At 36.1% G+C, this 20,476-nt stretch overlaps 1 protein-coding gene across 4 annotated transcripts in view; it reads left to right on the top strand.

The window, feature by feature from the left end:
- KLHL5 (kelch like family member 5) overlaps positions 1 to 20,476 on the top strand; it is a 57,407-nt gene that overhangs the window by 27,861 nt on the left and 9,070 nt on the right. For all 4 annotated transcript variants that reach the window (XM_014957807.1, XM_014957805.1, XM_014957804.1 and 1 more), the window contains exons 3-6: positions 7,137 to 7,273; positions 7,720 to 7,916; positions 15,420 to 15,632; positions 19,696 to 19,882. In XM_014957807.1, the coding sequence (XP_014813293.1) occupies positions 7,137 to 7,273; positions 7,720 to 7,916; positions 15,420 to 15,632; positions 19,696 to 19,882 (734 nt within the window). The remainder of the gene's footprint in view (positions 1 to 7,136; positions 7,274 to 7,719; positions 7,917 to 15,419; positions 15,633 to 19,695; positions 19,883 to 20,476) is intronic.

The following is a 20,476-nucleotide window of genomic DNA, read 5'->3' as shown; positions in this document are numbered from 1 at the left end:
AGAATGTAATTTAAAAAAAAAAAAATCTTTCTTAGATTTATTTTTTCTTTGTACTAACAACTAAATTGTTGGGAGTCATAATTAGCAATAAGGACAGTCTTCTGACCTTTAGGTTTTTTGCTCCCGTAGTAAGAGGACTCCTCTGATACTAGACTCCTGAACACTGATAGTGTTAGAGGGGTTAAATTACATCAGACATTACCCTACCTGGCATCTGTGCACTTAACAGATCATATAGAGTGCCACTTAAATTCTAGGAAAATAGCAAAGATTGTGAAACAAAAGTGTGCATAACTGAAGCATGTTACAGCATTAATGCACAGTTTTAATAGTTTGAATAGGAACCTAGGTATAATTAATATGTGGTTTCCTGAGATTAGGTCTTCAACAGACATAGCAGCCTAAAGCATTCCTAGTTTCCACTGCTCATTCCTACCCCCCACAGTGAAACTGCAGCTTAATACTGTAAAAGTAATTAAAAGATGGGGAGAGATTACTGGTTTGGATTTGGTATTTTTCTAGAAACCTAGATCTCTGCTTTTATTCAGGTGTCATCCACACTAGTGTCTTCATACAACTGAGGGAATGATAGCATGGGGTTGGGAACCAACTTGAGGAGGAAAGAGGCACCATAACTTGCTATTGCTCTCACAGGCTTCATTTTATAAAACTTTGGTTTTAAACAGTCAAGACTGTCCCTGATTTTTTCCAAGTTGATCTAAGCAAATCTTACTGCTAAAATGGGTGGTCCTGGTCTCCACCCAACCCCTGACCTAAATTCCTTTGTGAACAGTTACAGCCACGTAGCTGTGGATGATGATCAATCCTTTTTGGAGGGACAATAGGGTGAACAAGATGATCTGGCTTTCCTTGTGGCTACAGAGTTGCATAAGATTGGTCTTCAGTTTATTCAGATTAGTTGCAAAACTGCATTGTCCCTGTGGAAAGAGTGAATCAGATGAAAATGGGGAATGCATACGCCCCCAGTGGATTTGCACCAGCTGAAGTAATTTAGAAGTCAAAGAGCTTTGGAGTGCTGTAAACAGGAAAACTGGTGATTATAATGCTATCATTTTACTTCCTTATGCGGCCAAGGGTAATGCCTTTGCAGTATGCAGTTCTGGAGAATTGTTTGTGTAATAGTTAAAACCTGTAGAAAGGGTGCAGAGGACAGCTGTGAGTATCTTGTAAGGACTGAAAGATTTTTATTTATTTTCTTTTTTGCAACAAGATAAACAGAAAGACAACATGCTAAAATGTTCTTTGATGTGGTTCCTACCTGTTTCACATTTTATTTAGAGAACTGACTTTGCTCCTGCAGTTTGTGCTCCGCTATCTGTTTCTGCAGTGCATTAGGCATATGCTGCCACCTGTTATTTGCTCTGGTCTTCTCTTCTGAAGAGGAGAAACATCTTGCTGTATTCCATATATTGTGTTTTAAATATACATGACAGTTAAAGCCAAAGCACACTTTGTGCTGGAAGCAGGAGGTGGGAGGTTTATGACTGTCCTTAGTTTGCTGTGTAATGTTGGAGCAACTTAGAAATAAGCTTTGCCTTTTGCACAGTAAGTTCTTTCTCTTACTGTTTTGTTTTCACAAAAACACATAGCAATAGCTACAGTCTTCATCTCAATATGTCCAGAGTACCTCATTGAAAACTGAACTTTTACATTGTGGGAAAGATGAAGATGGAAATCTTAAATTTGGTTCTGAATTTTATGGAAGTTCGGTAAGGAAACTGACTTTATGTACTTGTATCACAAGAAAAAAATTCTGTAGGATTTTTTACTGCCTGCATCCAAGTTCTGACTTCTTTAGTATTGGCTAAAGGCTGGAGCAGTCACCGTATTACAGAACACTAGTGATTATTTTATCTTAAGATTTAATAAGCAGGAAAAGATGTATTAAGTAGATATTAGCTTAATGGCTTGGCATTCTAAGATATGTAAGAAAATAGAATCTGGATAGCTTTTTTCCTTTTTTTTTTTTCCTTTTTTTTCCTTTTAAGAAAGATAAAAGGGTTTTTCTTAATAAGTGGTCACATAGAATTAGTAAGAAATAACATTTTTCATTATTACTATTAATCATGCCTATATAGAGAGAAGAGTTTTCAGATTTTCTCTTTTGAACCTGATAATTTTAATAGTTCCTATATTTTTTTCTTAATTCTCAGCTTCTACTTTTCATAATACTTGAATGTTCTGAGGTGCAAGATGTATGTTTTTAGAGAAAAAAGCAGTGAGTTTGGTGTCTGCAATAGAAATAAGCACAGGTAATACATTACTGTAAAATCCTGAAGGGTTTTGGTTTGTATCCAAAGAACTCGAGCTATGAGTCCACTACAAATAAGAGTGTCACATATAGTCATGATTTTTCTGAATATGGCATTCGCTAATATTCTAAGTCTGTTTATCTCATTCTGTGCTGAAATTACAGCTAAGAACTTATTTAGGAGATCAAGAAGCAAGTAGGAAAGGAGACAATTCTACACAAGGAAAAAATGCGTTATACTCCCACTCCCTTAGCCTGCAGTTCCATAAAGAAATTTTCCCAGACTTTTAATTAAATTAAATTTAATTAATTTAATTATGTTTTTCATATCAGGTGCTTTTGCTGTACTTCACTGCAATTTCAGATGTTTAAGTCATTTATTATGTTCCTATTTATTACATTCAGCTTAGTGCTGTAACCATAATAAAAGTTCGTTTTGTAATAACTACTGATCAGATCATTTACATAAGAAAAGGGGTGTCTGTGTAAGCTCCTGGCCAGAGGGAGTGTAAAGCCTCCTCTGCATCCTTTAACCAGCAATCTGAAAATCTGTGCAGAGCCATTTTCTCTCTTCCTCTTGACACTGAAAGATGGAAACACAAAAGATATGGGACTGAAGGAAAGAAGGCAAATGGAAGCTTATGTACTCTAGGGGTTAGGAAGCTTGTTTGAAAGAGCACACATCCTGGTTTGCAGACTTATTTATCTTCCTACTACTTCTCCGTACAGATTAATAATATTTCCTTTCCTTCACAGTCTGTATTGACTTAGTTTGTAAATCCTTCACTGCAACCTTTTTTTTCTTGCTTAGCTACATGTTTATAAAAGTTTAAACCCAAAACGTCTTTCTAAAAAGTCAAAGAACATAAAAAAGCAGTTTCTGTGATAGCTTTATGTTAAAAAGGTACTGTTGCTACTGTAGTGTGGTTCTTTTGAAAAATGGTATGAAAGGGTTTATTGTAATCATCATTTCAGTGTCAGAAGCAGCAAATGAATGTTGAAAGGTTTGATTTCCCTGGAAGAGAGCTATAATTGGAAATCATTTTCACATAAACATACTGCATGTATTTTTAGGTATTGCTGGCTTTTAAACGAATTTAATTGAAATAAATACAGATCTATTAGTGTGGAATAGTACCCCTTCCATATATTCTTTTTATTACTTACATGCTTTGTTATCAAGACTAGAAACTTGCTGAAGCCATCAGTGTATGAGGCGCTTCATACTAAGATGCATGAACTATTCAGTATCACCTTACAACTTCAGTGAATGCTATTAGTGAGTTCCCTGGGACTATTTTCAGCTGTTAGACAGTCACAAACAAGGAGTTGCCTAGGAAGTCTCTTTTATCTTTCAGATGTTAAGAAGCTTTACTTCATTCTGTCGGGTGAATCAGGTTGGGAGATACTAAATCTGTAAATTGTCAGGTTTGACAGCTGTCATCGTTTTACGTAATAATTGCTTTGAAGGCCTAGAAAACTGTCTAGATGGTGCAGCTTGTGGCAATTCCTACAAGAAAGACAATTTAATTCAGGTATGCCACCCTGTTTACATGTATTTTACTGGCTCTCAGTAAATAACAGTGAAATTAGAAAACTCTTCAACATAAGTTAAGCCATCTTGGTAGATCTTTTTATTTTTGTATCACTACAAACCACAGAAATTAAGGTCATCAGTAGCATTGGAACCTCCTGTAAGAACAGAGAAATGTGTCGACACACCCAGATTTTGTCAGTATTTAGCCCATAGCTGTTGACTGTTTTTTCCAGAGAGTTTAATTGTTCCAGACGTTTTATGATCTCCCACATGAAAAATTCCGGTATTTACGTGTTCTTTTTTCTATACAGTTTTCCTGTGCACTGAAAAAAAGCAGCCAACCGACTGCATGTAATTCAGTAGCCAAATTCTTATATCTTATTTATGCAGAATTGACTATTTTGCAGTAGCTGGTAATCAGGTAAGAAGGAGAGTAAAGGTAAATATGTTCGACATCCACAGTCAAACAATACAATGCTAAGTACATTAAGGCTTTTTCTTGATTTTTTTTGTTTATTATTATTTTTGTACTGTTAAGAGGCCTCTCTAATGTCAACAGGTACTGATTTCATAGGCATTTTGATTGGGTCAATCAGAAAGGAAATATTACTTCTAGGGGAAAAAAGGGTACAAACTTGAAATATGAAAACCATAGCTTTCTTTAATTTCTAAATTTATCTTGTACACTATATTGTAGCATCAGTAGTTCCCAGTGAACTCTTCATATGGATGAATGTTACTTTTAATGATTAATAAATAACACAGAAATTCTCGTTATGTTAAATACTAACAGAGCCACAGTGGCTCTATTTAACAAAGAGGTTGTGAATATAGGTGAAGTGTTTGTAGTCATTGCACAGATTTTTATTTTGAAAAAATCATACTTGTCACTTAGTTGGTTTAGAGCTTTTTTTAGCAAAAAGGTCAAATACAGATGGCGAAAGTCTTCTGTGGATGCCTCAGTTACATAAAGGTATCAGCTGCTACACATTGTTTAATCTGTATGTAGGAATGCAGTTTAATTTCAGACAATGCAAAAAAAGGTTGAAATAAAAATCAGTTACTAGCTATGAGATTAAAAGATCAATGAACAAGTGGGTGTCAAATGGCATGAGTAAAGTAGTAATTGATTTTTATTGACTAGCGGGAAAAACATAGGACAAGAAAAGGCCAGTTGGCTGAAAGTCTGCCTTTGTTTTCTTCTGTGCTAGTTCAGTTTCACCTTGATGCATTGCCACTATATCTTTTAATCCCCTTTCTTTCTTTGAAAGAACGTTTTTCTAAATTAGTTGAATTAAAAGTGTGGATACCTGTTCTAAGGCTTTTCACTGTGAACGTGCTTCTTGGCTAAAATTTATTACAAAATTGTTATCAGTATAAATTATACTTTGGCATATTACTTGTATTAACCTACTCCTGGGCTGCACATCCTGCTTCAGCATATGCAAGTCACTCTCTGGAAAGCAGTTAACACCGTGAAGCATGTAAACCTTCTCATGAATCCAAACACAAGTTTGCGAAAGTGGTAAATGGATTGAATTTTACTTTTCTAATAATTTCTTTTCATAGAATCGGGGAATTGTTAGAGTTGGAACGAACCTCGAAGATAATTTAGTTCAAACCCCCTGCCGTTGGCAGGGACACCTCCTACTAGAGCAGGTTGCTCAAAGCCCCATCCAGCCTGGCCTTGAACACCTCCAGGGATGGGGCATCCACAGCTTCCCTGGGCAGCCTGTGCCAGTGTCTCAGCACCCTCGCAGTAACAAATTTCTTCCTAATATCTAATCCAAATCCCCATCTTTCAGTTCAAAACCATTAGCCCTCATCCTGTCGCTACACTCCCTGATCAAGAGTACCTCCCCAGCTTTCCTGTAGCTCCTTTAGGGACTGGAAGGGCCTGTAAGAGTCTCCCTGGACCCTTCTCTTCTCCAGGCTGAACAATCCCAACTCTCTCAGCCTGTCTTCACAGGAGAGGTGCTCCAACCCTCTGATCATTTCGTGGCCCTCCTCTGGACTCACTGCAACAGGTCCATGTACTTACGTTGGGGGCCCCCAAGCCAGATGCAGTATTCCAGGTAGGGTCTCAGGGGAGCAGTGTAAAAGGGCAGAATTGCCACCCTCAACTTGCTGGCCACGCTTTTTTTGATGCAGCCGAGGATGTATCTGCAAATCCTCCCCATTAATATAGGCTTAGACTTACTCCTTAAGCACTGGTGCTCAGCTTTTCAATTAATTTTACTCTGGTTTGTGGTTCCTGACCTCTGTCTTAACAATCCAATATAATAATTCAACACAGAATAAACTGACATTTTGTGAAGTATTAGATTCATTGAATGTATGCAGATGGACTGTGTAGTGTATTTGCAGTAGGCTTGGTTCTTGAGCTTGTTGTTTATGTAGCTCAGTACGTATTTAAATACGTGTATTTATATTGGAATTCCCTGTGAGAAGGCAACAGTGAACTGACACAACACAAAAATTGATCCAACCCAAGAGGCTGTTCGTGGGGGTCTCCTAGGGAAGAGACCAGCAGACCTCATGAATAGTTACAGTAGGTGTCACACGGCAGAACTGTGGGGTGAATATTCCTGCTCCACGTGATTTCCTTCTCTTTCACCCTAGTCCTGTGAGCACATACTGAGACATCCAGATTCTCGCACGTTTTGTGGAGTGGTGCTGTTACAGGTACTCAGTGTTTGACTCTCAGCACTCCAAAGAAATGTTTGTTGAGCAGTAACATGTTTATTTATTCAGTATCTTAAAATACTCAGAATTGTTAACAAAAGTCTAAATACACACCCACAAAAGAGATTACTCTGTCTGTACCATCTCCATGTTTACTGTGCTTAGTTCTATCATCAGTATTAGTAAATGAATGCATATATGTGCACCAAGAGTAAAAGCATTTTAAAGCACTTTGAAAAGGATTAGCAAGTCATTCTTTCATGTTTAAATAAGTAACTGACATAATATAAATGGAAGGAAAATCCGTTTGTTTTTTTTTTATTCCCATAATGTGTATTTAGATTCCCTTTCCAATTCATGTGTTTTTGTGGGTTGTTTCAGTGTTGGCTATTAAAAGTTATTGAGCTTTGAAAGGGTAATCCATTTACTTCAGCAGCAAATGTGGATTCGGTAACAGTACTTCATTATTCATAGGGGGGAAATAGAGCATATGGCGGTTTGTCAATTTTAAAATGTTTTTCTCAGTACAGTGTTTGAAGAGGGCAAAGTAATGAATCATAAATTAACAAACATCAGGTTGACTAAGTTTATTTTTCTTTTTCCTCTCTTTGTCTCTCCTTTTCTCCTGCACGATGTACTCAGATTGGTTCTCTCCTCGGTTTCGGACTACTTTGCGGCAATGTTCACTAATGACGTAAGGGAAGCAAGACAGGAAGAAATCAAGATGGAAGGTGTGGAGCCAAATGCATTGTGGGCTCTGGTTCAATATGCATATACAGGTAATTAGAATGCAAATGGAAATTTCATCTAATGAACTGTCCTTTTGTGAGCATTATATATTCCATTACTAGATTTCAAATGATCTTTAGAAATTACTATTCAGATTATTTAATTCGTTATAAATAAATAAAATAAATTGTTGCTGTTACCTGAGACAACCTGGTAAGATATATTTTCTTTGATAATACTATATTCTGCTAGTAAACAAATTATGTGAATATTTTAAATGTATCATGACTGACAAAAAAGGAATCGTTTTAGGATTCTCTGTCTTGCATTACTATAGGTACTAATTTTGAAAAGCTGGTTATCTGTTGCTGAGGGTGATGTTTGCTAAGCCTTATATTGTGTCATATAATCTGTAAATAATGCTGTTGCCTCTGAGGTTTAGGGAATTAAACAAATGATACGAGCGAAATTGTGATCTACTTTTTAATGTTACTAGGTCGCCTTGAATTAAAAGAAGATAACATTGAGTGCCTGTTGTCTACAGCTTGCCTTCTTCAGCTCTCTCAGGTTGTAGAAGCATGCTGTAAATTCCTAATGAAGCAGCTTCACCCATCCAATTGTCTTGGAATCCGATCTTTTGCTGATGCGCAGGGTTGCACTGACTTGCACAAGGTGGCTCACAATTACACTATGGTATGTTGTTATTTTAAGTCTCATCTGCTTTATTTAGTAAGGAAAATACAGAATGTTTGCCTGAATAAAATACTAATGTTTTTCCTCCCAGAAAGCCTTGATCGTTTTCCAAGCAAGAATGCACATATGTTCCCATGATGAGAAATGACAAAATAACTATAAAGTTGCTGGTTTAGAGTTGGAAGGAAATAGGCAAGCCTGAATGGTTTCCTGTAAGAGTAATGGGATTGTTTGATATGCATTCAATAAAGTCATTCAAAAGCTTGTTCTTATTTCTGTCAGTGAAAAACTACAAGCTTAACAGTGGGCAGGTTGCCATCATCTAGTCCAAAATAGCATCTTACTAAATGAAGCTGTGGAATTCTTGTTCTGTAATGAGCTGGAGTAATCAGGTTCTAAGTTATATACGGGATATGAATGTGGGCATTCATCAATATAGATTCTGCATTATCCTTAATTTCTTACTAACAGGATGTCAGGATGGCATCAAACAGTTTGATCTTAGGCTGGGCAATATGTGGCTAAATACAAATTTTCCATTGATATTTTCAGAGTTAATTTATAGAAGGATTGACCTGGTAACATAATTAAACTTCATCATCTAATACTCATCTGTTATTTTAATATAAAATGTTCTTTTCCTTCTTACAAGCGTATTTTGGTAATGTTATCAGCAGAAGAAGGCAGGAGAATTATCTCGGCGGCAAGTCGGTTCATCTGTTCTTTACAGTTTGTGAGGCACTTTGCTCTCTTCTTGATGAAATTTCGCCTACGTAAGCTCTTGGGACCTGAATGAGGGCATGTAGATACTGCATAAGAGATGTGGGAATGAAGATAGTACTTAATTTGCTTGGTGGCATGACATTGCATTGCTGCTAAAGTTCTTGGCTTAAATCCAAGAGGAGTAATATCTCTCTTGTAATTAGTATTAGAAATCCATGGCTTTTCCTCTTGCTGCCTTAGTTTTTGCTGGTTTAAAAAGTTTTTTAAAAAATATTTCTTCTTAGCTTAAAATAATGTAGTTTAGTATGTATAACAGTCTAAAATAATTTTATTTTTTTTATATCATACAATGTTCTTCCTCCATGAGTGGATCTCTGATGTATTTAAAATCATGTACACACTGAAATTTACCAAAATAGGTCAATAAATAGTGGGCAGATTGTAATTTACATGTTTCTATTCTCAATCTTCATTATTACTCAAACAAAAATGAAGAGATTGCAATTAGGTAGACAGTCAGCTGAAACAGTAAAGATAAACGTGGCTCATGCCTTTGAGGAATATTAGAATTCATGTTGAGCGAGACAGCGATGTAAAAAGTGTGCAAAAAGAGAACCTCCTTCCTCTGACCTATTTTTCAGAATAAGCCTATATTGTGGTCTGTGCTATTGTCATGTCCCTTAAAAGTGGACTGCCAAGATCAGAATGGTAATAAATGTTAGACTAATGCATCTTTAAAGTTGAATGTTAGGGATGATAGTCTTACTATTTTGACTGGCAATTCATGACTTGTGGCAGAAAGAGGCTGTGAACTTTCTAAAAGCCATTCTTCTACAGAACCTATCTTTCTTTTGTTCAGAAGACAGGAAAATAGTTGTATGCCTTTTGGCCATTGTTTACTTCAGTGGCAAAATTGTTGCTTTTAAGGCCTTGACGTGGATGAAATTTAAATTAGGTGGATTTTAAAAAGCCATTTTCAAAACTAATTAGTTGTGCTAGATGGATTCTTCCCAAGGCCTCTTTTAATGTTGTTTAGTTCCAACAGAGACATGAAATTGAATTTTAGTAATAATGAGTAATAGAGAAGCAGCTTCTTTAGTTTGAAATGAATGTTGCTATGGAAACTGCATAGAAATGTATAGTCCAATTGAATCTTCAATTAAAATAAATCCCCAAGTAATTTCATTTGTTTAAAAGCTGTTTGAAAAAAGAAAATGTTCGACAGTAGTAAGTGGTAGCCACTTGATGCTCTTTCCATTAAGAAGTATTAGAGCATAAGGGTTAAGGGCACCTGTAGTACCTGGAAATTCTGTTTGTCAAAACAACAAATTATTTTTATGCTGCAGTGGGCAGCACAGAACAATGGGGGATTATACTGAGCATAGGATATGCTTCTGGCTTTTCCATGTAATTTTGGTTCTTTTAAAGCGCTTGAATTAGAAGGTAATGAATAATATGAAATACTTGTTTTAATTTATATACGTTATTTTCTATTTCTTTTCCTTTGACAGAACAAAAAAAAAGATTGCCATATAACTAGTTTTCTGCAATTTAAACAAATTCTTAGTTTAAAAGGTTTTTATGAACAGAAAGTTGGTTCTGCTCCACCTCAGACCAGGACAATGCTACAATTTGATAAACACATTACCTGCTTTGTGAAAGTAGTTCTTTACATGAAGAGTAGAAATTCATATGAAATGAGCATTTGGTTAAACTGAAGGGACCGATCGGTGGGTTATCCCAGTAGGCCTATCTCTGTTTATAGACCTGCTTTGTCTGAATAACGTTCATTAGTGTCACTGGAAAGCATTACCATGATTTTATGGCGTGATTTAAATCACATTATAGAGTGCGATTAAAAGTAATGAATGAATAAGAAGGGTTGATAAGTTGTTTTTCCAGAGGAGAATAATTTTTAAGGTTATCATCAAAACAGGTCAGTTATTTGTCACTGCAAACTAAAGCTTGAAAATCCTCAGGCTGCATTAAACGAAACACAAAATAAACTGAAGTGATCGGTTGTGGATTTAATACTGTATAAAAAGCAACTCTGATTTTTATGCATCAGGGATTTAAAATAAGTTGCCAGAATCATGAGATGTATCTGTGTAAAAGTATCTTTTGTACAAATGTTATCATGTTTTGCTGTAGTTTATATGTAGCATTAGGGTCATACAATTGCAGATTTAGGATTTTTATTTGTTTGGCCAGTAGCGTATCTGTTCAATTCATAAAGACTTTCTGCACAAAGTGCCTTCTGTGCATTTTTCTTGCTGTCTTCACAAAGTCAAAAGAAACACCCCTTTTGTCACCTTCTTTCTTTGAAGCAGTTGATAGTGTACCTTGAATTAAAACCAGTAGCTCCTCTTTCATGAAAACGTAAACCAAAGGGAAGCTGAGGAAAAGCTAGCCTGTGTTATTGAGAGAACATGAAATATCTGTGGTGAGTAGTGAGGTGTTCTTAGGTATCAGTAGCTTCTTCAGTAGCCAGATTTTAACTTTCTTAATTACAAAAAAAAGGCAGACATTCCCACCATTGTATGTGATAGTGCCTGAGTCAGTTCCTGTGTAGATAGCTTTTTATCTTTGTCATGGTGATTTTCGTCAGAAGTATGTAAGCAGTGATCACAAGATTCAGATAAGGTTAATTTTGGAGTTAGTGTGATTTCTGAGCACAGCCAATGGCTGTTTATAAGAAGAAAAACTTGGAGAGTAGCAGACTGAGGCCAAGCATAGAAGCTAGGAATTTTGCAGAAGAGTAGATGTGGGACACTTAGATTTGCTTTCTCTTGTAAGACTGGAGTTGGTTAACAAAAAAATCATTGCAATATGGAGTTTATTATTAGGGAGGAGGAAGCAAAGAGGTCTAATTTGTCATTTTTCTTGCTACAGCCAGGACATTTTGTTCTTTTGGTAGGGGAAGGATGAAAAGGGGAGAAATTTCAGGGGTTTCTTGTCCACAAAGGGCCAGATCCAAAGACACTGTTAGTGCCTTAAACAAGAATTTTATGTTCTTGTACCTCTAATTGCAGTCCAAAATATTCTGCTGCTGAGTAATCATCTGACTTTGAAAATATGCATTCACTTCTTTTCACCTGTGAAAACCCAACATATTTCTGTCTTTCATGGTTCCCAAGTTCGGCCTAGCAACAATAGATGAGTACTGCCTTGGCAAGACAAAATAGGTTCTGCACGCTGCCCAGCCCGCTGTGGAATCCAGAAACTATGCAGAGAGGAGTCAAGCTACAAGAGTTATAACTCTAAGCAAACCCTGGGCACACTGAAATCATGAGGCTGGTTTATCACTTCCCACAACAGTCAAAGCAGACTGTTATCTGACATCTATCTGACTACGAATAGTTTACCAGGAGGTCAGAGAGCTCAGTTCCTGTGAATTCATACCTCAGTTGACCAGCTGATGGAAGCAGGCAGTAGACAAAATTATGTTCCCTGTTTGTTCTCAGTCAGATCCTGCGAGTTGAGCACCTCTTGCTTTTTGGCTGCTCAGGTTCAGAGTTTAAAGAGCACCCTGTGGTTAGAGCTGCCTCTTGGGCCACCTCCATATACGTCCTTCTCGGCCTGCAGGTGGTCTGATGCTCTCTGAGGTTCTAATCCTGCTGACACAGCGTAGAAGGAGCCTAACCATCTCACTGCATCCCGCTGGATTAAGTACTACTTAGAAATAAGTATTGTGACCTCTTATTTTTTATGTGCTCCTAATATTTTTGTGGTCTGTACCAAAGGTACGGCTGGGGTTAAGAATATCAGTATTATTCACTCTGTGTTTGCTGAAGGGTGAATTTAAGGTTATGATGTGAATGAGCAATGCACAGCATTGAGAATGGGGACTGCGTGTCCCTGCTTCAGCTGGTACATAAACCTCGGGCTATTCATTTGATAAAGTTTCCAAGCTCTTTGAGGAGCTAATTTTGGGGGTGGGAAACTCTTTTTTTACTTTCAGGACCAGAAACCAAGGGACTGAAACTGCAGACCGTTTGTTCTCTGAAATATCCTGTTCTTCCACAGAGAATTCCCATAAGAAGAAAGAAAGAAAAGGCTAATGAGGAGGTTAAGAATGCTAGGAGATACACTGGCTCCTTTTTGTCTTCAGAATCTCTGTCTGTAGAGGAAGAGGAATTGTCAGATTCAGATCATAAAAAACCCCAGACGTAGGCCAGAGTGGCTGTATTCCCAGTGGAATGCTTTGATACTATGCTCAAAAGGAGTCTCTGCTTTAAAAATAGAATGGGAGCAAGAGGAAGTTGAATCTGTTCCCATCAGAAATCAATTGTCTGCAAGCAACAAGAAGGAAAATCAGGCTTTTTACACGCAACAGCTGTTGAAGTGATTAAATCCAGTTGGAAAAAAGGTTTCCAAAGAAGATCTTTGACTGACTTATCACAAGATCAGCTTGTCATTGCCTTCAGAGACGAAGGAAACTTTCCATGCAGGTGCTTTTCCCTTCCTCTTCCTGTGAACCGGATAGACAATATGGAAAGTTTAAGGTAGTAAGTGTTGGCTTTTCTCTTTGTCAGTGCTTGCTGCCTGTTTATTCAGCAAAACTAAAGCACAGCTCCAGCTTGCATACTCCCTAAGACAGAGAATCAACCAAAAAACAGCAGTGGAAAAAAAAATGAACTCAGTGGAATGTGAATTTCTGTGAACTGCATGTTTGAACTCTGGAAATAATGTTGCTCATTTTTCAGCTTCAATTTTATTCCCAAGCATTCGATATCAGAGTAAAATAAATACTAGTGCATGCGTAGTGCTACAGAATATTGGTATGGTCCTTTCACTGTTTTTAATTCCTGTAATTGTTCTTTTTCATAACTTTAATTTTGTAATACAGAGAGCTAAACTAATAATTAAAGAGGAAAAGATGGTTCTATCTCCCTTCTAATCTATTACGGTTTTCACTTGGAAGAACTACTTTTATGGAGCCAATTGGATCTCTCTAGTAGGAAAACTTTTCAGATATTAAATGTAAAATTTTCCTTTCCAAATTCTGACCAGGAATACAGACTTGTTATGTGCACAGAAAACACTTTCAATTCTTTTCCTAATTTCAACTCCAGAGTTACCTGTAGAGTGGAGTCACTTTGATCTTTCCCCTTAGACATCTTGTAGCCATCTTACCTATGTGTGGCTTTCATGTAAGGTGGACTGGTTTACTCCTTAATAGTTTTTTCCTCTTTGCTCAGCATTCTTTAATTACTTAATATTTTTAGAGTACTAAGGTGTAGCTTTGAGATTATTAGACTAAGCAATAAAAAGGAAGTGTTACCTTTTTCACTTTGTTGTCATGATGTCCTTTGCATATGCAATGCCAAACTGTACTGTATGTTTTTGTTGCTATTTTATATGCTAAATTTGTACCTGTTTTGCAGCACAAGTCCTGCTTCTGCTCCCAAGCTTCTCCCTGTTTTGTTTTTTTTTTTACTTAAAAATCCTACTTTTTTTCCCCAACTAGTCTGTGCTTCTAATCCAGAGTTTTCTTCATTAGTGTGCAATTCTTTCTTTTTAAACCATGAAACAAGATACTAAGTAAAACTAATTTTTATATTAGGCCCAGTTAGACTTCCATGACTGTGGATCTAATGTACTTTATCCTTCAGGTGTTTTGGAGGAGTATGTGATGGCAGAGCACAACCAGCATTGGCTAACTAGCAATCAACAGCGCATTTACTAAATGGAATTTAGTACTATTTAATTGTCATGAAGTGACTCTCAGTTTGGAGTGTGAAGCTAACTGGCTTTTGAGCTACCAAAATATAAGAACGTGTGATTTATAGACTGCTTTTACTTTTCTTTCCTTTGCTGCCTTGTAAAGGTGCCTGGGGAAAGAGGACAGACGTGATCTCACCCTTTTCTGTTACATTCAGGTTTCTCACTGTAATTCCCGGTGCTGATTGTACTTTTACAAATTTTTCTGCTGTTTCTGCCTAAGTTCATGAGAATCCTTATGGAATGTTCTGCAAGACCTAGCATTCTGAAGTAATAGGATGTCAATGTCAGAAATGATACTTTTTGTGACTTTCCTTTTTTGAAGTAAGGATTTGTTGCTGGAAATGACAGAATTAAAGTTAGAAAATTGAATCCTCTCAAAATAAATACTGTTAATAAAGCAAGGTGTGTACAATGTTGTGGATTTTTTGTGTGTTTTGCTCCCTATTCAGTCAGTTCAGCTGTATAAAACCTACAAAATAGTAAAATAAACTTAAAATAATCCATTTTAAATCAACAATAAAACTGTTAGTAGTGTTTATTTCCTCTGAAAACTTAATGCCGTAGTTTAATCTAGCAGTAATGAAAACAGTTACAGATGTGCCCAATAGTTATAGCATGTTGCGTTCTTTGCTTGACAAAACATCTTACATTGTATTCTATATTGTCGACAGGAACAAACTACACTGTTTTGTTGGGTTTTTTTAACTATACTTCAGAAAGTATTTCTTCAATTTGCAGTGCCAAGATAGTAACCCCCCCAACCCATTGCTCATTTCTGCCCTGTACTTCCCACTCTGTTGTTTCAGCACATCTGTCTGTGGTACTGAATAATAGAGTTGGGAAAATGATCAGGGGTCAAAATAACTCAGTACATTGTTATTTTACTTTTTTTTTCTTCCCCTCCTAGGTCAGTTCTCCAGGGGTACTTACCAGCGCAACTGAGAGACAGTGTGAAGGGAGGGAAAACGGGAAGATGTAGTAGGAGTTCCATAAAAAAATACTTCAAAGTATGATATCACCTGTATTAAAAAGACTTTTCTTTTTCCTTTTCAGGAAAACTTCATGGAAGTAATTAGAAACCAGGAATTTCTATTATTGCCAGCCACTGAAATTGCAAAGCTTTTAGCAAGTGATGACATGAATATTCCTAATGAAGAAACTATACTGAATGCACTACTTACGTGGGTTCGTCATGATTTGGAACAGAGAAGGAAAGATCTCAGTAAACTCCTGGCTTACATTAGACTGCCTCTGCTTGCTCCACAAGTAAAATGTTCAATTCTGCTTTAGCTTATACCATGGTTATCGTGAGTGTAATGTCTATGGCATCAATATATTGATAGTGGCAAATCATAAAAGCTTTCGGATTCTTAATAATTCTTAGAGTTGCAGATAAGGACTTAGCATGTTGTATAGGCATGATAGTTTGTGTCTGCAAACTGCAGCATATTCTGATGCTCACCTGTGATCAGTCAGGACAAGAAGAGGTGGAGCTGCTAGGAAAAAGTCGCTTCTGTTGCCTAGAAAAATGCTTATCAAGCATATGTTTGTCACTAGAAGGTGTGTCCTTTTTAAATTTCTTTATGGAACTTGTGCAGTTTATTTGGATCGTTACATTTCCTTCATATAAATATAGCTGTCTTTGAGATTTAGGAAATGCAATTTGAACAGATTATTAGGACTGACTTTTCTTCCATTAAGTCCTGATAAAACCATCTGTGGGTACTTTGTGTTCTTCCCAATCAATACTTTTTCTCCTTCTTGGACATTTACACACAAAGTTGAAGAAGACTTGGGCTCAGTTTGTTGAAATGGCTGTGAATTACTGTTTTCCTAGTCCTGTAGGAATGATTAATCTTGTTAGTGTTGAGTGTAGCTTTGTATTTGTTCTCTGATAGCATGCATGACTTATTTTTTTCCCTTCTTTCTTCTCTTGTGCTGGCCTTTCTTACTGAACCTTCGCTAGTAATATTTAACACAATACAGTCAAAGGATTTTGCTTTACAGTCTTCAGTTGGTTTAGTGAGAATTATCTCTTAAATGAAAAAAACAGGATTTTTATGGAACCTGAATAAGTAAAATTCATTAACACAACAAAACTTGAGTTTGATTTATTCATAGTAATAAATCACATACAAAACATTCTGTGTATTACCTCTAATCTGATCTCCTTTTGCTCAATAGTAAGATTTACTAGCAAGCGTTTTAGTGTTAGTATTTCCATAGTAATAATTACATATGCAATGGGAGGATTTTCTCAGTTGTGGTCTTGACTTTGTAATTCACTTTTTCTAGAAATATAATACAGTGTAAGCCAGTTGACCTGGAGGAAATCATTCTTTTCTTGAGCATTTAATTAATTCATAATTAAGTAACCACTGCTGTATTCCTTTTACTTAAATCACTGTAATTGAAACATCTCTAGAAACTGGCAGAACAGAATTTATCCCAGAAATATGGACTGAAATCAAATTATATCCACTCAGTAACTGACTAGGAAAATAGCAGAATGAAATGCAAAAGCAATATCATATTTCATTTATTATTTTATCTTTATTTTTTCATGTCTTCTCCAAAGATATAATTCTAATACAATAATTTTCTGTTGCCTTTTTATTTGTTACTTTCTTTAACAAGTTGAAGTGTTAGAGCTGTGATTTTAATATGGCAACAATTAGTGCATTGAGTAAATTGGTTTAAAGTGCCCAAAACAGTCTTAATATTTTCAGAATCATGTTTTGCTTCGTGATCACATGACATCAGGCAATCTGACAGCAAACATAACATAATGAAAAGGTTTCCAATTTTACGGTTGAAGGGTTAAAGCTGTTTGAAAGAAATGAAATTAGAAAATTGAACAACTTGCTGAAATCAATAACGTTGCAAGCAGAGATGCAAAGAACATTTGATTCATACACTTGAAAAAAACACTTTGGGAAATACTGCAGAACTGTAGCACTGGAAGCAAAATATCGTAATGAATTGTCAGTTTTATTAGTTGGTTGTGTTTTTATGTGTCTCTGTACATACCATTCTGTCATATCTTTGATTAATGCAAACAGTCTCCTAAATATTTGTAAGTCTCCCTTTGCTCTTACAAAGGCTAAAGACAAATATTTGTCAGCTTTGTAAGCTGTAAGGTGGCAAGTATTCCATCTCTGATAAGTTAATGAAAAATATGATTCAGCAATTTCTGAGTTACAAGGTGGGCTCAGCTTCCTTTTTGACAAAAATTCTTAGTACTCCAGTATCTGCACTGCCTTTCTCTTCATCAGGTTTCCAACGCCTATAATTTCATGGTAACATACAATTTGTAACTGCTCAGTTACTCCTTTAGTACAAGGAGCTATGTAAATAATAAAAATTGGAAAAAATTAGCTTTCATTTAAGTAAGCCCATTCCAAGTTCTTTGAGTGAACAATATTTTCAGAACATTTTAATACCAGTAGGTTTAGTTTCAAGAGCATACAGGGCTTTTTTGGCACCAAAACAATCATAGATTGCATTTCTTTTTAACTGAGATGAAGTTGCTTTCAGGGATTGAGACTCTGTGCTATGAGAAAACTTCTTTATAGGTCGGGGGGGTGAGAAACTGGAGGAAATGTAGGCTGCATCTTGTTGCAAAACTCATATATAAGCACATGGTGTTGCTTTAAATACTACACGCTGCTTGTCTATCAGAAAAAAATACATTGTAGATCTGAATTGGCTGTGTTGTCCACAAGCCTTAGTTTTCACTCAGAAATCAGAATAATTTCTGATTTAGGAGAGTAGTAAGTCACTGATTTTTTTATTTTTTATGTTTTTTTTGTTTTTGTTTTTGTTTTTTACCCTGTGCAATTTTATAGCATTGCATGGTGGCAGTTAAAAGATGGCTTATAGTTTATTCTTTAATAATCACAGTGTACCTGTGAAGTGATAGGTGGTGCTTTGGGTGAAGGAAGAGAAGGAACAATAGAAGTACTGAAAGTTAAAGAATGAAAAATAAAGTCCTTCTACTAATTTACATAAGAATATTTTAATTTGCTATTTTAAACAGAATCAGAACATTAGCCAAGTAGAGAAATACTGTAAAAGTCAGTCCCACTTTTCTGAAAAGTTGCTGGTGAAGGGCTTTGAAAGTTTTTGGGCTTTTTTGTTTTGTCTTGTTGGGTTTTTTTAATTCTCTGTTTATGTTAATTATGTTTTCTGCCATAGTTTCTGTTGATTTGCCTGATACAGAGGTGTTCAGGCTTAGAAGTCTGTACTTACCTGTATCTCTTCTGCAACCACAGATGTCATATTTGCTGCTTTGCAGTCCTAAGGCAGCTTTTAAGCCAAGGCTATGCACACCATATTATGCACAGCTATATCATAACGAGTCCCTTCAGTAGTCCTGATTGCGAATTTCACAGCGATTTTGTACCTGTTACCGGTTGGCTGCCAGCAGCTCAACGGTGACATCTCATTCTGCTCTGTCGACTTAATGTTTCTAATAGTCACAAAGTGTTTGGATTCTGTGATGGCAATTCAGAGGCGTTTGCCTTTTTCTCGTTGTTCTGACAACTGTCCAAGTCTCAGTGGGGTACTTTACTTGCTTTTTTTTCCTCTGTTACCCAGGCCATGTCTTGCAGCTGAGAAAAATGCCAGTTGTCTAGACTTCTAATAATTGCAGTTAGGGTACTCAACCTACTAATACATTTCTCCTGCAGTCTGACAAACACAGAGTACAAAAGACTCCAGAATCTTTAAACTTCTGTTAGTAGTCTTTATTTAACTTGAATTTTATTTGTCAGATTTAAAATTTAACATTTGTCAAATTTGCTTTCATCCTTGATCTTAAAATTTTTAACAAAGGCCTATATTAGTTGATATACTGTGATCTGGGTCACTGTCAGAGTAAGTAATAGAATATATATTAAAATACTCAGCCTGTTCCTCGGGCAGCTTTTACAGACCACTGGATTGGGTGGATTCAGGAGTAACAGCATGAAGTGAAACTGACTTTACATACCCAGAGTCTGATTCCATTTTCTTGAACATACCTGTAGTGGCACTGGAACATGAGAACGGTTTTGGGTTTTTTTCTTCCATTAGGCTTAAATCATCCATTAAGATCAGATGGCTTTCCTTTTTTTTTCTGTACTTAATGGCTTAGCTTAAAATGTGGAAGTTTTGTTCATTACAAGCTTATCTTTACCCTTGTCTTTTTTTATATGGCCATTTTGAAAATGCATGGATTTTAAAACAGGTAGTGTTAGTCTTTCGATAAAATGTTTTCTTGTAATCTTGTTTTTACTCTTCATGTGGTTTATCTGAATACAGCTTGTTTAATTTTCTTTTTTCACAGTTTTTGGCAGATATGGAAAATAATGCACTCTTTAGGGATGACATTGAATGTCAAAAACTCATTATGGAAGCAATGAAGTACCATCTGTTGCCAGAGAGACGACCTATGTTGCAAAGTCCTCGCACTAAACCTAGAAAATCTACAGTGGGCGTGTTGTTTGCAGTTGGGGGAATGGATGCAACAAAAGGTATTGGTGTGTATAATGATTAGTTGATGAGCTGTTGGTGCTTTTTAAAAGAAATGTTTGATAAATGTTTTAACAACATGTTAATTCTAAAATTCAAAGATTCTGCAAACGTTACTGTAAACATTCTGGAAGTTAGAGTTATGATTGATTGGAAATCATCAAGGGAATATCTGATCTCTGAGTAGTGAAATGCTGAAATGAGTGAAAACTAATGTTTATTTCTAGAGTGGGAGGTAATTTGGAAAAGGAAGAAAATGACAAAAAGGGCACAAAGGTGACCTACACATGCATGAAAAACAAAAAAAAAATGCTTTTTGAGTAATTGTTAAAAGTTTCTGTTAGAGCTACTTGGATTTTCCTTTGTATAGACAATTCCATACTGTTTAATGGTAGTTAGAAGGAATGTGGCAAATTAGAAAAGTTATGGCAAAGAGAGTGTTTTCATTCACTCATCATTTTGAAGTTAGCACTTCTAGTACTTCATGTCACGTAACTTTAGATTTTTTTTCTAATGTTACAAAACAGTTGATTTCAATATATAATTATATTTCACAAGGGTTGTTTTATATTCCTAACATTTGTATTTCTAAAGGT

This window comes from Calidris pugnax, unplaced genomic scaffold (assembly GCF_001431845.1).
Source record: "Calidris pugnax isolate Ruff unplaced genomic scaffold, ASM143184v1 scaffold349, whole genome shotgun sequence".
NCBI classification, from domain to species: Eukaryota; Metazoa; Chordata; class Aves; order Charadriiformes; family Scolopacidae; genus Calidris; species Calidris pugnax.
The sequence above is the reverse complement of the archived record's forward strand: the minus strand, read 5'-3'. Positions and strand labels throughout refer to the sequence as shown.